Raw genomic sequence first — 14022 nt, 5'->3', positions numbered from 1 at the left:
ACTAAACCTCAATTATTTGCACCAGACACAAAATTTTAAATAAATTTCAAATTTCAAATATAGGCTTCCATAATATATAAAATACTCTCAAATCAAAGAAACTATTACTCAAATGTTCTTCTACTACTCTCGAGTCAAAAAAACTATTACTCAAATATTCTTCTATTATCATCTCCAAAACCATATCAAAAGTAGCAAAACAAACTTTTAATTATCGAACAGGATATAATTGAAACATTTAAATATTCTTACATCATTGAATGAGAACTCACTCCCAACTTAATTTATTTGGGTGAGGATCTAAAACTTGCTGATCTAAATCCTCCAAAATCAATTAAAAAAAGACTAGTTAAAACTATTTTATCTACACTTCTACACTTGATTAAAGGCAGACGTAGAATAAGTTCACATAACCAATCTTTGCTTGTATTTGGCTTCTATTAATCTTCTCTCTTTTCATTTTATTCATCACTTTTTCCATTTCTTCTTTGCTTTAGTTTTCTTATAAAGCTTGAATCTTGCACACTAAGCTTTGAAGACATATCTTGTTTTAGTCCTTTAACTGGATGTGTTGTTTTTACTAGTGCCAACCCAATACTCTTTAACAATCACCAATATCTTCTCAGGCACAAGTGGACCATCCTCATTTAGCAATAGTATGTCCCTTTTTGCAGCCAATGAGTTAACTCAAACAGGGGATGAGTCAACTCAAACAGGGTTTTTTCAGAGTTGAGTCGACCCATGACTAGACATGTTCAGACCCGAGAGTTACGCTCCAAGTCATGAGTCGACTCACAGTTCTACTGCTCCAAGTCATGAGTTGACTCATGAGTCGACCTGTTCACACCAGACAGTTACGCTTCAAGTCATGAGTCAACTCAAAATTCTTAAACTGTCAAAAATGAGTTTTTTTGAATATTTTGGTCAATTCAAACCATTTTCTTATGAACCTAAGGTACCAATGATGATCAAGTGCATGATTCACATCTATGAAATGCTCCTATATGCATGGACTCATTTCACTTATACTTTGAGCATGTTTGAGGATGAATGCATTCTATGATATGATGACACCGTCCAAAGCACACATTATGAGCAACTAAAAAGGTTTGACATCATTAAAATAAGCACAAGGGATCTTTACCCTCACATACTCCCCATTTTTGATGATGGCAAACCGTGGAAAAATATCGTACTTTGATAGACATCCTAATCGCGTACTTTGATAGACATCCTCCCCCTGATTTTATGCATGCCTTCAAACATTCTGCTATTATATTCTGCTATTATAAATCTGCTAAATCAGCTATTGTGTTTCCATTGCTTCTCCCCCTTTGACAACATCAAAAAGAAACAATGAAATGGTTAACATGATATAAAGATATTCATAAGCACTTAGTCAACGACTTTGCAACATATAGATATCAACAACCATGCACATAACATGAAGTCAATGGAAGAAGTATAAGCATAAATATTACACGGAGTAAAAGAAAATAAGTAAATAACATTGCTACATTTGTTTAGCATTAACTTTAAGACAAATAACTAAAACCAGTAACATGCATGTTAAATATGATAGCTAAGCAAGTTCAAGTATAACTCAAACATAGAAATTGATCAAACTTAGATCAAGCCATCAAATGAACATCAAGAATTACATAAATCAAGTACATACATACATAATTGATCAATATAGGTCAAATGGATAGGAACGATATTACCTCCAATGGTGATGGACGACGAGTGCCCTCACATAGCCGCACTTATAAATCAAGGAATAGACAGGCATAATATATTTATTTAAACGCGATCCGAGATATCGAGAACACCAAGTTCCCTATGGATGTGGAAGAAAGGCTCCGTCGCAAGTGGTTTTGTGAAAATGTCGGCAAGTTGATTTTTGCTATCAACATTCTCGAAGACAGCATCACCTTTCTCAACATGATCCCTAAGGAAGTAATGCCGAATTTCAATATGTTTAGTGTGTGAATGTAGTATAGGATTTTTGGTTAAATTGATGGCGCTTGTGTTGTCACAAAAAATGGGAATACGTTCAAGTTGAACATTGAAGTCAAGTAATTGTTGTTTTAGCCATAAAATTTGAGCGCAACAATTACCCGCAGCAACGTATTTGGCCTCAGCTGTTGACAAGGCAATTGAAACTTGCTTTTTGTTGTGCCAACTCACTAAGGAATTTTAATAAAAATGACAGGTTCCACTAGTGCTTTTCCTATCCGATTTGCAACCGGAAAATTCGGAATCGGAGTAGCCAACCAAAAAGAAATCACTTCCCTTAGAAAACCAAAGCTCATACTTTGAAGTACCATAGTGGTATCTAAGTATGCGTTTGACGGCCTTTAGATGTGATTCTTTGGGACATGATTGATACCTAGCACACATACATATACTAAACATAATGTCTGGTCGAGATGCAGTAAGATAGAGGAGAGATCCGATGATACCTATATACCTTTTTATATCTACGGCCTTACTATTTTCATCCCGATCCATATTTACAACAGTAGGCATTGGAGTGTCGATTACTTTGGAGTTTGCCATGTAGAAGAGCTTGAGTGATTACAATACTTCGTTTGGCTCACAAAAGTTCCTTCTTCAAGTTGCTTGATTTGAAGTCCGAGGAAGTAATTTAGCTCCCACAACACGCTCATTTCAAATTCTCCCTGCATCAACTTAGAAAATTCCTTGACCAGATTTATGTTAGTAGATCCAAAAATAATGTCATCTACATAGACTTGAACTAAGATAAAGTGTTTTCCTTGACGCTTAATAAAAAGGGTTGTATCAACCTTCCCTCTTGAGAATCCTTGTTCTAGTAGAAATTTGCTAAGACGCTCAATCTTTTCCTCTTTAAAAACAATACTTTATATCCTTTGTCACATAATTGGCTAATACTAATGATATTGTGCTTAAGGCCTTTAACTAAGAGGACGTCTCAGATAGTAGTAGAGGAGGGATTACCTACATTACCTTTTCCGACTATAGCTCCCTTTTTATTATCACCGTAGGTTACAAACCCTTTCTTCTTAGCCACAAAGTCAAAGAACAAGGAGATGTCACCCGTCATGTGTCTTGAGCATCCACTATCGAGAACCCATGTTCTCTCCGTATTCTCAAGACATTCCACCTACAAATTTAAACAAGGGAAGGAGGTATCTAATTTTCATTGGGTCCTAGTGTGTTAGTGAAACTTTGGTTGTATTTGGGCAACCATTGAAAAATACCTTTAGGGACTAGAAATCTCCTAAATCAACATTTAGCAATAGTATGTCCCTTTTTGCAACAATATAGACAATTTAAGTTAGGATGAGAGTTGCTTTTACTAACTTGATCCTTTACCACATAAGTGTATTTTTGATAAAGAGTATTCATGTTACTTCTAAAATGTGATTGATCAATAGCAAAAGTAACTTTAGTTTGTAAAGTCTTGTCTAGTTTGGCTTGAAGAGTTCTAACCTCTCTTTGCCAAATGTGACAGGTTTCACATTCGGACCATCCAAACCAGAATCCCTTATCATCTTCAGTTTTTACTTTAGTAACTTCTATCATAGATTTCTTGAGAGTTTCTAATTCCTTTTCGAAATCAGAAATCTTATTATCTAAATAGCAGAATTTTTTCTTATTTGAGGCTAGGCGTTTGAAAGCTTCCTTGGCCTCATTGTGTATAGTAATAAAAGCATTTTGCAAATCACAATAGGACATTTTATCAACATGATCATATTTAGAATGACTTACATTCTTTTTCTTCTTTCGATGAGTTGTAAGACAAAAATTGGCGATTTCTTCTTCATCACTTGAGTTATCATCGCTTGAGGAATCATTATCGCTCTCCCATGCAATGTATGCTCTTCTATCCTTGCTAGATTTTTTGTGTCATTTTTCTTTTCCTTTGTCTTTCTTCAGCAAGGGACAATCCGACTTATAGTCACCGACCTTTCCACAATTAAAGCATGATCCTTTTGACTGTGTTGTCTTACCTTCCTCTTGATTCAGGAATTTTGATTGTCTTTTGTAGTTGATAAGATTTTTATTCAAATGTTGGACTTCATTCTTTCTAAGGTATCGGTTATAACTCCTTACAAACAGCCTCATGTCTTCATTCGAATCTTTATCGTCATCACTTGATTCACTCTCACACGCATCATTGGTGGATGACTTATATTTTGAAGCCTTTAAAGCGATAGACTTCCTTTCGGTGTTCTTATCTTTCTCCTTTTTCTCCTTCTTTTGATTCCTCTCATGTTTCTCAAGACTCATGAGCTCTTGTTCATGCTCTTGAAGCTTGCCAAACAATGTTGTCATGTCCAATGTTCTTAGATCATTGGCTTCTTTAATCGCGGTGACTTTTGGTAGTCAATCCCTGTTAAGACATCTTAAGATTTTATTAGTAGCAACATCATTAGGGGTATTTCTACGAAGAGCATTTATCCGATTGATTAGATGAGAAAATCACTTTTGCATATCGGCAATGGTTTCACCATCTTCCATATGAAAAAGGTCAAATTCTTGAGTTAAAGTGTTGATTCTAGCTAGTTTGACATCATTGGTTTCCTCATGGATAATTTGCAATGAGTCTCACATAGCTTTGGCACTAGTACAATGGGAAACTCTATAATACTCATCAACACCTAAAGCGGTAATGAGCATATTTCTGACTTTCCAATCATAGCTATACTTTTCTCATCTTCTTCATTTCATTGTGCTTCAGGTTTAGGTATAACAAAACCATCCGCATTGGTCATGGTTATTTCCATAGGACCATCTTCGATGACTTTCCATACTTTCCTATCAATAGAGTTGATATGGATACGCATACAATCTTTCCAATAACTATAGTTTTCACCAGTAAAAATAGGTGCCCTATTGTATGCCCCTTTAGGATCGTTACTCATTTTCTAAGAAGTTATATGCGAAGCACTAGATGAATTGGTGCTCGTGATACCACTTGTTAGACGATAGTACCGATCTAGAAGGGGGATTGAATAGATCAGTTTTGAAATTTAGCGCTTTTTAAAAATGTTTTTAACGGTTGCGAAAGCACCCTAGATTATAATCGTCTAAACGATCCGTTAATGGAAAGATCGGATATGCGTGAAACCGGATGGAATTACTTAAGATAAAGATTATCAACCACTATCTAAATCAATCGATTAACCACTATAATCCTTGATATAGTTACCTCTAATAATGCTTAAACACAATAAGAGATCAAGTACAATATTACTAAGTTTGTGTGAGATTAATTTTCTCGAACACTTGGTGTGCACTCCACACCAAGTTTCAATTTCACTGAAACTGAATGTGCAGAATTTTACTCAGTTGCAATCAAAGTGATTGCAACAATTTATCGAACACTTACTATGCACAACAATCAAGCGATATTGATTTTACTATTAATTTCATATAAACCATAATTAATGCAGAATTTAAAGAGTTAAGAGATAGAGAGAACAAGACCAGATTTGTTGAGGCAGTTCCCCTATCGTCCTCGCTTAGGGTACGTCTACTGTCAATTCTAAATCTAGAATTGAGATGTTTTTATTAACACGTTGCAAAGTCAATACAAGAGAATAAATGATCATCACTAATCAACCCCTAGAGTTATTGCAGATCCTATTCTATTCTCTCCCCTTGATTCGAGTTGAACCAAGTCCTTTAAGCACTTCGAACAAACCTCCGATTACCGCTACCTTATTGCAAGAATGTCATGTTCTCTAAAACTTCAGCTCGGCTGATTTCGAACGCAAGTCACTTGAACCCTAAGCTTTCTTCACAATCCTCCGGTTACCGCTACTTGTTTGACCGAACCTTCTGTTCTTCAAAATTTTCACTTGGCTGAATCTGCGAAGCAAAGGTTAGTGCAAAACCCCCCAATTCTTGGAGGACAAAACCTCAATGGTTTTATTCAAGAAAAACCCACACAAAGTCTCAACCCAAACTAAGATAATCCAATCTTATTTGAATGTTATCACAACAGCAATGCATAATGCTCAACAAAGATTATTATGTGTGATTATTGAGAAATGCAATGAAGAATGAAGATGATGAGCACTTTGGTGTATATCTTTAACTTTTCTTGTTAAATGTTGAAGAAAAGATGCTAGAATATTTATATGATGCATGGACAAAGTAACATACATAACAAAATAAGTTTACAAAAATGCACAGCAGAAAATTGAGTGCCAACAGCGACCAGTCGACATTTTAACACAGTTGAGTCGACTCAAATAGGGTTTTTCTAAAGTTGAGTCGACTCATGAATCGACCTGTTCAGACCCATGGCAACATGGTTCAAATGAAACAGCCAATGAGTTGACTCAAACAGCCAATTAGTCGACTCAAACAGGGGATGAGTCAACTCAAACAAGGTTTTTTTTAGAGTTGAGTCAACTCATGACTCGACCTGTTCAGAACCGAGAGTTACGCTCCAAGTCATGAGTCAACTCATAGTTCTACTGCTCCAAGTCATGAGTCGACTCATGACTCGACCCGTTCACACCAGACAGTTACGCTCCAAGTCATGAGTCAACTCAAAATTCTTAAACTGTCAAAAAAGATTTTTTTTGAATATTTTGGTCAATTCAAACCATTTTCTTATGAACCTAAGGTACCAATGATGATCAAGTGCATGATTCACATTTATGAAATGCTCTTATATGCATGGACTCATTTCACTTATACTTTGAGCATGTTTGAGGATGAATGCATTTTATGATATGATGACACCGTCCAAAGCACACATTATGAGCAACTAAAAAGGTTTTGCATCATTAAAATAAGGACAAGGGATCTTTGCCCTCACATTCACGTGCTGTAGAGTTTGTTGCTTGGGTTGAATCTCATCAAGCTGAACATTTCTCCCACTTGACTTATTGGAAAAGAAATCTTTTTCCAAAAAGACATTATTCCAAGCAAAAAATAATTTGTTCTCAATGGGATTGTAGAAAAAATAACCCCTTTTTCCTTGGGGTAACATATAAATAAGCATTTGTCTGATATATGTGCAAGCTAGTAAATGCTTTACATAAGCCTCGCAACCCCAAACCTTCAGAAGTGACAAGTCGGGAGGCTTCTCATACCATATCTATGTGTTATATTGTCAACTGATCGCGATAGAGTCCTGCTTAGTGTGAAAGCATCGGTAGTGAAGGCATAACCCCAAAGTGATGTAGGAAGATCAACAAAACTCATCATTGAGCGGACCATGTCTAACAATGTATGTTTTTCCTCTCACATACACCATCCATTTGTGGTGTAAGGTGTACTTGGTGGAGTCAATTGTGTTAGAATACAACATCTCCTTAAATGATGCTCGAATTCTTGGCTCATATATTCACCCCCATCAATCTGATCGAAGTTCATTCATCTTTTTTCATGTTTATGTCTCAACTCCTTGCTGAAATTTTTTTCAAAAGACCCAGATTTATGCTTTGTTAAGTAGATCTAGTCATATCTACTAAAATCATCAGTAAATGTAATGAAGTATCGATAGACTCTCCTAGCTTCTATGCTCATAGGTCCACACACATTGGTGTGTATGAGAGCTAATATCTTGGGAATCTTCTCATTTGTACCAATGAATGGTGACCTTGTCATCTTGCCCATTAGACATGATTCACATGTTTCAAATGATTCAAAATTAAATGACTTTAGACGACCAACATTTTGGAGTTCCTTCAAATGTTTGATGCTAATAGGGCCCTAGCGGAAATGCCATACACTGGCTTCACTTATATCATTCGAATTTTGTCTCTTGGTATCAACGTTATATATATATATATATATATATATATATATATATATATATATATATATATATATATATATATATATATATATATATATCATTTCTTATAAATGGAAAAACCATCATTAATGATAAATTGATAACCCTTGCGGTGTAAAACTTAAAATGAAATCAAATTTTAATTATGGAAAGAACAAAATAACAGTTATTGGTGGTATGCTTATAGGAGACGTGGGAGTTGTATTCTGGCGTACAATTGGATTCTACTAGGGTCGAGGATATGGTCAAACAAAGGTGAGATTCTTTGAAAGGCCGGAATCCTCGACCCTCACATATGGAGTTTGGCTCGCTTCCTTCTCCTGATAATCTCCTTACGAATTGACGAGGTCATGCAAGGAATTAAATCTAAATGTCAACCAAATGTGTCTTTGATGAGACTTTGCTTCCCTGCTACCAGGGTCCGAGGTGTTGTTTCTATGTGCGTATTCAATGAATTTATGTTATCCTATGGGCCCAACTATGGAGATCTGGTAGTATGGCCACGCCAGGCCTATAATGGATGCTTTTAATGGATGCTTTGAGGACGTTGTCTACGAGTTATCTCGTATGGACTTCTGCATCGGTGGAAACTATTGTGATCATAGGGTGGCTCGTAATTCTAGTTTTCTTAATGCCCTCGTTATCTGAATGTATTTGCGCCCCAGACATCTTCATTCCCTAACACAATGTTAAACAGTCAGATGGAAGAGGAATCTTACCAGCGGACCGCCACTGGAAGCAACTGCGGTATAGATCTAAGTGGTGAGAGGAATGCATAGTATAATAGAGTCGGAATGGCTAACATTTTGCGTCATGGCGATGTGTAGCACTATCCACGCTGATTACTGCTTCAACCGTGGGTAATCTTGGTCGGAAGTTCGCTTAGTTTCGTCGCAATTATGTGGCTTTAATCGCAATAACATATTCATCATGATCGGTTAGATCTAGCCTGAGACGGTCTCCGTCCATCGTTCGGAGATCCTTTGTTAATTGGAAAAGATGCTTCGGTAATAGATGTTCGTCGGCAATAACCATAAACTCGTTGTATCTTTGAAGTCGACACTGTCAGTAACGTGTTGGCTACGGATAATTGAGGTGATGTGAGATTAGAAGGTTGATCAGGAACCTTCAGTATGATTTTGAGGGGAATTAGTTCCATTCTTTGATAATTCTAGTGTAAATCTGAATTTGGATCTAGGTTCAATTGTTCGTTTTCTTCTAAGTTAAAAATGATGATCAATTAGATCGCATACGATATAATTGTTCTTGATTCAATGGTCTCACAGACGTCGCCACTGTTTCCTACTAGAACCAGAAATAGACCAGAAATAGATGCAATTGATAAACAAACGATACTGAATCGGTGGTGTTGATCTCCGACAAGGTGACGTTAGGGTGAACCTACAAGATTAGCACTCAAATGCCCAACTCAATTCAAAATGAATGTACTAAAAAAAATGAATATCAGAGTATGTATTTTGTCCTCAATTATTTGCACCAGACACAATTTTAAATAAATTTCAAATTTCAAATATAGGCTTCCATAGTATATAGTATGGAAGGCTATCGTTCTTACCTCTTATAAAATACTCTCAAATCAAAGAAACTATTACTCAAATGTTCTTCTCCTACTCTCGAGTCAAAGAAACTATTACTCAAATATTCTTCTATTATCATCTCCAAAACCATATCAAAAGTAGCAAAACAAACTTTTAAATATCGAACAGGATATAATTGAAACATTTAAATATTCTTACATCATTCAATGAGAACTCACTCCCAACTTAATTTATTTGGGTGAGGATCTAAAACTTGCTGATCTAAATCCTCCAAAATCAATTAAAAAAAGACTAGTTAAAACTATTTTATCTACACTTCTACACTTGATTAAAGGCAGACGTAGAATAAGTTCACATAACCAATCTTTGCTTGTATTTGGCTTCTATTAATCTTCTCTCTTTTCATTTTATTCATCACTTTTTCCATTTCTTCTTTGCTTTAGTTTTCTTATAAAGCTTGAATCTTGCACACTAAGCTTTGAAGACATCTTGTTTTAGTCCTTTAACTGGATGTGTTGTTTTTACTAGTGCCAACCCAATACTCTTTAACAATCACCAATATCTTCTCAGGCACAAGTGGACCATCCTCATGATCCATCATTTTAGCTTCCCATCTCATTCCTCCAACAATTTTGTTAACCTTGTTAAGCACATCTACTTCGTCGCGGATTATGACCGATCCTTCGGGCCTCAAGATTCGGTCCATCTCTAGAAGGATGTCTTCTAGGTTGCACCTGTTAATCAAATCAGCAATACTTTGGTTATATTATGTCGAAACTGATCATCTAGTACATGAACTTATGACGGGTGGCCCAATGAATCTTAGACAGACAGACTCTGATAACATCGTAGAATTTAAGTTGAACCTAACTCTGAGGACCGTAAAACATTTATATAAACATTTTTCAAGTCTTATCTCACCGAATGTGGTTCGAGTTACCAACTATCATTAGGACCATGTGTCATGATTTGAACCATGGCTAAATAAGACCTCATAAAATATTGTCACGGTTAAATCATATGCTTAAATAGGGCCTCTATTTATTTTGTCAGGACTAAATTGCGGCTAGAATACAGAAGGCCTCCAAAAACTTGAGACGGCTCTGACTATCACTATGAGATTATGATGAATTGTGAATGAAAAAGGAAGAAACTTACTTGTCCTGGTACAAACTAAATAAACCATTAGCATGAATAAGATCATATGTCCTTGGGTATGTAGAAAAGCCTTCACACCTAAAGAAAGAAAAATAATGTCATTGCAATTTCATACCTTCATTTTTTGCGTGTATAGGAAAAACCGACTTGTAAGGAAGTGTTGCAGAATTAGAAATTTAATGAAATAAGATAATTTTAGAAACTAACCAGTCATGATAAATGCCGATCAAACCTCTTTCATAGATAACACCTAAAGTGTTGTCAGCAATTGTGGGCACAACATTCATCACCCAAGATTTTTGTGATTCAAGTGCAGCTGCGAATCCTCCAAGGCCTGCATTCATGTCCATCAAATTTCGATATCTTGTCGTACCGATCAATCTATTAATTCTTTTGTAATTAGTAACACGCTTTTTCCATAATTTGTTGTCCTCTTGATAAGATTCAGTTTTTACGCCTGGAACAAGGCCTTTAGCTATTCGAGGAGGAACTGCGAAAAGCCTAGCAGGAAACTTCTTCAATTCCCCACCGGCAACTTCGGTTTTGCTGGTTACCTCGGGGATAGGGGTTTTGCAGACCTCCATCTTTTTGTACCTACCGTTACGAATTTCGGAGCATAGAGAAAAGTTATTCATGAGCACATCATAGTCCAAAATTTTGGAACCATAAGAACAAAATTATTTAAATCCTTCTAACTATAAACGATTGTAACGGTCCAGATGTTTGAATGACGCGTGTAAAGATGAGCAGGACTTACCAAACATCATCAGCATTATCTAAATCACATAAATCGGGAGACTTTCTTTGACAGGATTTAGCATTTATTTTCTTCCTCCAGATAGCGATATCACCCTTTTCATACTTCTTTTCCCAGCAAAGACTTTCGGCTAAATCCTCAATTTTTTTCTGCTCTGCCTTCAGATCCTCCTTCGACCGCTTCCATGTCTGGTAGTACGTTTTCCAATTAATTGGAGGGCCAGACAAAATCCAATATCCACCAGGCCTTAAAACCCGATCGACTTCCATTAGCTGCGTGCCATCTGCATTCAATTTCGAGTAGAAAGTGAACAAGTTAATTTCCCTAAACAACGTTTCACTCAGATTTTTAAATATTCACCCTCCTCCTCAAGCGTATCATCATCTACGTTCAAAAGATGCTAATAATACCATATTCTAGATTAGATTTATAACACTAACCATTTGAAGCCCATGGTATTAGACATCGAGAACACTGAGCCATATCAAAGGCTCTTGATGGGAATGGAAGACGGATTGTACCAAGAACACCAATAATAGCAGGTACTCCTCGTTCCAGTGCAAACTGAACTTGTGCTTCGTGGTTATCCTTTGGAGCAAACGACATAGCTATCACATTTCTCTTTAGCAAGTATGCTCCCCAGCTTGCAACCTGCATAATTGTTCACAGCTTATATTGTTAGAGCAATCAAGAAACAATTGAAAGGTACCTTCTATAAGCAAGTAAACCGAGCCACCAAGCATTAAAAACAAAGAAACGGCAAAAAGGATTATTCAACATGAAAACTTACTCCGCAACCAGTGTCCAATGCTGTTCTGACAGTACCATCTGCAATTGGAATAACTGATGCAAGTTCATCAATATAAGCATCTGCTCCTTGAGGGAACATGGTTCCTCCCCCTGGAAATTTGAACACATTTCCTTGGAATTGCACCCAGTTTTGAACAGCCTTCTCCACTGTCAAACTCTTATACGGTACATTAGCATAGTAGACATAATCACGGCTTTTAGGCCAAGGAAAAGGTGACGTATACCCATCGGGAGCAGGAATAAGGCAACGCAATTTCTCCTCTTGAGGTGGACAATGTCTTTCCCTATAAATCATATTTTCTCTCGGGAACGTCATTGCCCGATCTTGCTCTTGGCAAGGTGTATAATCAGTATATTTTACATCACACGCCTTGAACTTTTTAGCTTTCGGTTCAGATGATGCGACAATATCTACATATTTGTGATGGGGTTCAAAACTCAAATTCGGCACAATGTTGCAGTCTGTATGCATCTTATTTACCTTCAATGCAAGACTGTCTCCCTTTCCGGAACCACTTCTTTGCCATGCTCCCAAAAGATAAAAAGTACAACATAGAGCAAGCACAGCAAAAATCGACAAAGGCCTCCGTGTTCTGTTGCCCGGTGGGGCATTTTTAGAACCCATTAACTCGTCGGTTTTCTCTCAAACTTCTTTCAATCGATCAAATCTATGAAAGTTCGCATTGAAATTAGTCAGTCACAAGTTAAGTTACATTAGATATAGATCATAATCACAAATCAAGCAAAACCAACCACCTACATTGAACTACTGAAAAAATAACCATCTAAGCTCAAAGTATTCAATGCTAACAAAACAAAAATGTTACATGCAGAACTGAAACTAGCAAAGAAATACAGAATCCATATATATAACCTACTTTTCATCTCTAATTACATGCTGCAGAACTATATATCTATAATCATACCTGTGACACAGTTTGAGTTCAAGTTTTGATTTAGAATGTACTACAAGGTAGATCTTATGCAAGGGGTTTGCTACTGATAATACACAACGACAAAGAAAGTGTTGAAAAATAATAATTTTATACTATTTTGTCTGATATCATAGAATCCAAATAAGTACTAAAAAAAGCTGTATTATTGTACTGCACACTACAAGAGTCCATTAATCCCAAATCTGTGTCGTTTTGGTGGATCGGGTAAAGAAGATCTAATAAGATGATGAGGAAAAGAGAAAACCCAGAAAAGTTAGCTCATAAAAATTGAAACTTTATGATGCAAATGTGAGAAATGAAATGAATGGTATAAACATATTGAATTGTAAGGAAAAGGGTAATAGAAAAGCATAGCAGCAAGTTAAATTGAATAACCTTGTAAAAAGAGTAGAGATCCCAGCACTGATTGTATAGTAGATCACACTCAAAAGAGAGACAGTAGCAGAGAGAGAGAGAGAGAGAGAGAGAGAGAGAGAGAGAGAATTAGTACTAGTAGTAAGTGGAAAGTGGTACTACTTAGTAGTGAGATGAGATGGGAGAGGGGACAGAAGACGAGTTTTGACAGTTGGAGTGCATCATCATTTTAGGCGATTGACCATTGCGTTTTGTAGATTTTATCCGCCGACAGGGTCATTGTGTTAGGGAAAAACTCACTAGACAGAACATAATTGACTCACTGGTAGAAATTCTACGCCTCAAACTTTAACCAACTAGATCATCATTTGTTGCTCAATCTTTATCATTATAGGTTTCAATTTATTGCGTATTTCGTTAACAATTTATTTGCAACTACTGATTTGTAATTCATTCACATTTATTATAATTTCAAAGTGGATTTTTTTGTTAACTCTAGTGTGTTTTCCAATTAATGTGGCCTTGGTAATATATAGTATGTTTTAGCTTGAAAAAAAAAACAACATTTAATTAAAAACAAAATTGAATTCGAGTTATTCTGAATAATTAGCCATTGAGTGA

General features: G+C 36.2%; 1 protein-coding gene across 3 annotated transcripts; it reads right to left on the bottom strand.

Annotated features, from left to right (window-relative positions):
- Window positions 1–205: 205 nt before the first annotated feature.
- Window positions 206–13743, bottom strand: LOC127074289 (probable methyltransferase PMT14). Of its 3 annotated transcripts, XM_051015595.1 has the most exons (8): window positions 13423–13743; window positions 12072–12759; window positions 11722–11932; window positions 11282–11564; window positions 10732–11118; window positions 10525–10602; window positions 9937–10100; window positions 206–626 (listed from the first exon to the last, which is right to left on the bottom strand). In XM_051015595.1, exons 2-8 carry the CDS (start codon window positions 12714–12716, stop codon window positions 559–561), a joined length of 1836 nt encoding a protein of 611 aa, XP_050871552.1. In that variant the 5' UTR covers window positions 12717–12759; window positions 13423–13743; the 3' UTR covers window positions 206–558. The 3 variants fall into 3 exon arrangements, with proteins under 3 accessions (XP_050871552.1, XP_050871551.1, XP_050871554.1); XM_051015594.1 differs by lacking the exon at window positions 206–626 and having other exon boundaries at window positions 9505–10100; window positions 13423–13741; XM_051015597.1 differs by lacking the exons at window positions 206–626; window positions 13423–13743 and adding an exon at window positions 13018–13345 and having other exon boundaries at window positions 9505–10100.
- Window positions 13744–14022: the final 279 nt, after the last annotated feature.

This window comes from Lathyrus oleraceus, chromosome 4 (assembly GCF_024323335.1).
Source record: "Lathyrus oleraceus cultivar Zhongwan6 chromosome 4, CAAS_Psat_ZW6_1.0, whole genome shotgun sequence".
Classification (NCBI taxonomy): Eukaryota; Viridiplantae; Streptophyta; class Magnoliopsida; order Fabales; family Fabaceae; genus Lathyrus; species Lathyrus oleraceus.
The sequence above is the reverse complement of the archived record's forward strand: the minus strand, read 5'-3'. Positions and strand labels throughout refer to the sequence as shown.

Bases quoted from the DNA above. Each gene is read 5' to 3' on its own strand.
- LOC127074289 (XM_051015595.1), bottom strand. From the start codon at position 12,716: ATGGGTTCTAAAAATGCCCCACCGGGCAACAGAACACGGAGGCCTTTG. The intron at 11,119-11,281 runs GTAAGTCCTGCT...TCGTAACGGTAG, and splicing joins GATAATGCTGATGATGTTTG to GTACAAAAAGATGGAGGTCT. The intron at 10,603-10,731 runs GTTAGTTTCTAA...TTCTTTCTTTAG, and splicing joins ATCGGCATTTATCATGACTG to GTGTGAAGGCTTTTCTACAT.